The 1382-nt window shown below is 50.1% G+C and overlaps 1 protein-coding gene across 1 annotated transcript in view; it reads right to left on the reverse strand.

Annotated features, from left to right (window-relative positions):
* Window positions 1-1382, reverse strand: part of cdk9 (cyclin-dependent kinase 9) — a 9911-nt gene that overhangs the window by 2553 nt on the left and 5976 nt on the right. Inside the window, exons 4-6 of the mRNA XM_015404943.1 lie at window positions 600-690; window positions 355-521; window positions 107-278 (exon numbers count right to left, since the gene is read on the reverse strand). Of these exons, the coding sequence (XP_015260429.1) occupies window positions 107-278; window positions 355-521; window positions 600-690 (430 nt within the window). The remainder of the gene's footprint in view (window positions 1-106; window positions 279-354; window positions 522-599; window positions 691-1382) is intronic.

Genomic DNA, 1382 nt, shown 5'->3' on the forward strand with positions numbered 1-1382 from the left:
AAGCAGAAGGAAACCATTAGGACCAAAAATACAAAAGGGTCAAAGGTCATAGGATGCTTTTTCCTCCAATACAGAACAATAGAAAGGTTTTAAAGCTGCCTCCTACCCAACAGCAGCTCTGGAGGTCGGTACCACAGCGTGACGACCCGGTTGGTGTAGCGGTTCCCCTGACTGTTCTTAGCCAGGCTGAACGCCCGAGCCAGACCGAAGTCCGCCAGCTTCAGGACGCCGTCTCTGGTGATGAGAACGTTTGCTGCCTTCATGTCTCTGTGCAGAATCTGGGGCAGGAGGAAGTAGAAGGAGTTAGCGGGAACCAGCCACAGAAGCAGGTTCTGGTCTCGGTCCGGGCCTCACCTTGTTCCTGTGGATGTAGTAGAGCCCGTTCAGCAGCATCTGCATCACCTTCTTGATCTCTGCCAGCGTGAACTTGACGTTGGCGTTGCTCAGCAGGCCGGCCAGGTCGTGCTCACAGAAGTCAAACACCAGGTAGATGCTGCCTTTGTATCGGTTGAACTGGGTCGCTACTCAAACACACAAACCAGTTTAGTGATGGAACCAGTGGAACCGCGTCCCGCTGGTGTGGACGGGTGGCGACCAACCTTTGGTTCTGCAGATCTCGATCAGATTGACCACGTTCTCGTGTTTGAGCAGCTGGAGGATCTTTATCTCTCTCAGCGCCGTGATCGGAAACTAAAGGAGGGAAGCGGCAGAGGAACCGGGATTAATGACGGGAGCGTCTACGGAGCGCACAAAGGCTCAAAAAGAACAGCTGATCCAGAATTAATCCGGTCCGTGTGTATCTCTGAGGGTCAGCAGCTGAATGCAGCTTAGAAATGGTTTCTCTTTGTGTTCCTCCAACCATTGTGGGAGAATCTCTGTGGAACAGAAGGAAGCTGATCCTGCTGGTGGATGCAAGTCCAGAGCATCAAACCGACCCCTCTGGCTCACTGCCTTCCCATAATGCATCCCTTTAGAAGAGGGACGATGCCAGCTCATCCAAGCCTATCCCTGGTTTTTCTTCCTATTCGTCAGTTTAGAACATCCCCCATAGATGGAGCTGTGGAGAACTTCTGATTAGAGTTCTTTACAAATAACCGATTTCTAGATTGATGTTTTATTAGATAAAAAATTGTTCCATCTAATTAAAGGATAAGGTCCACTTAAAGGAATTATATACCCCATTTACACTACCCTTGAAAAACCGTGCCGAGACCGGTCCGAGCTCAGTAACTGAGATAACTTATGGTGTGTAAATGGAACGCAAACTGAACTGAACCGAGCTAGACACAACCGAACCGAGCTAACTGCAGACCAGTTCCAGAGGCTCAGCTTGGTTTTTACCCGGCTCCGTTCTCTGATAACAAGAGCGCATGAGCAGAACG

The sequence above is a fragment of the Cyprinodon variegatus genome, unplaced genomic scaffold, assembly GCF_000732505.1.
Source record: "Cyprinodon variegatus isolate N-32 unplaced genomic scaffold, C_variegatus-1.0 Scaffold1909, whole genome shotgun sequence".
NCBI lineage: Eukaryota > Metazoa > Chordata > Actinopteri > Cyprinodontiformes > Cyprinodontidae > Cyprinodon > Cyprinodon variegatus.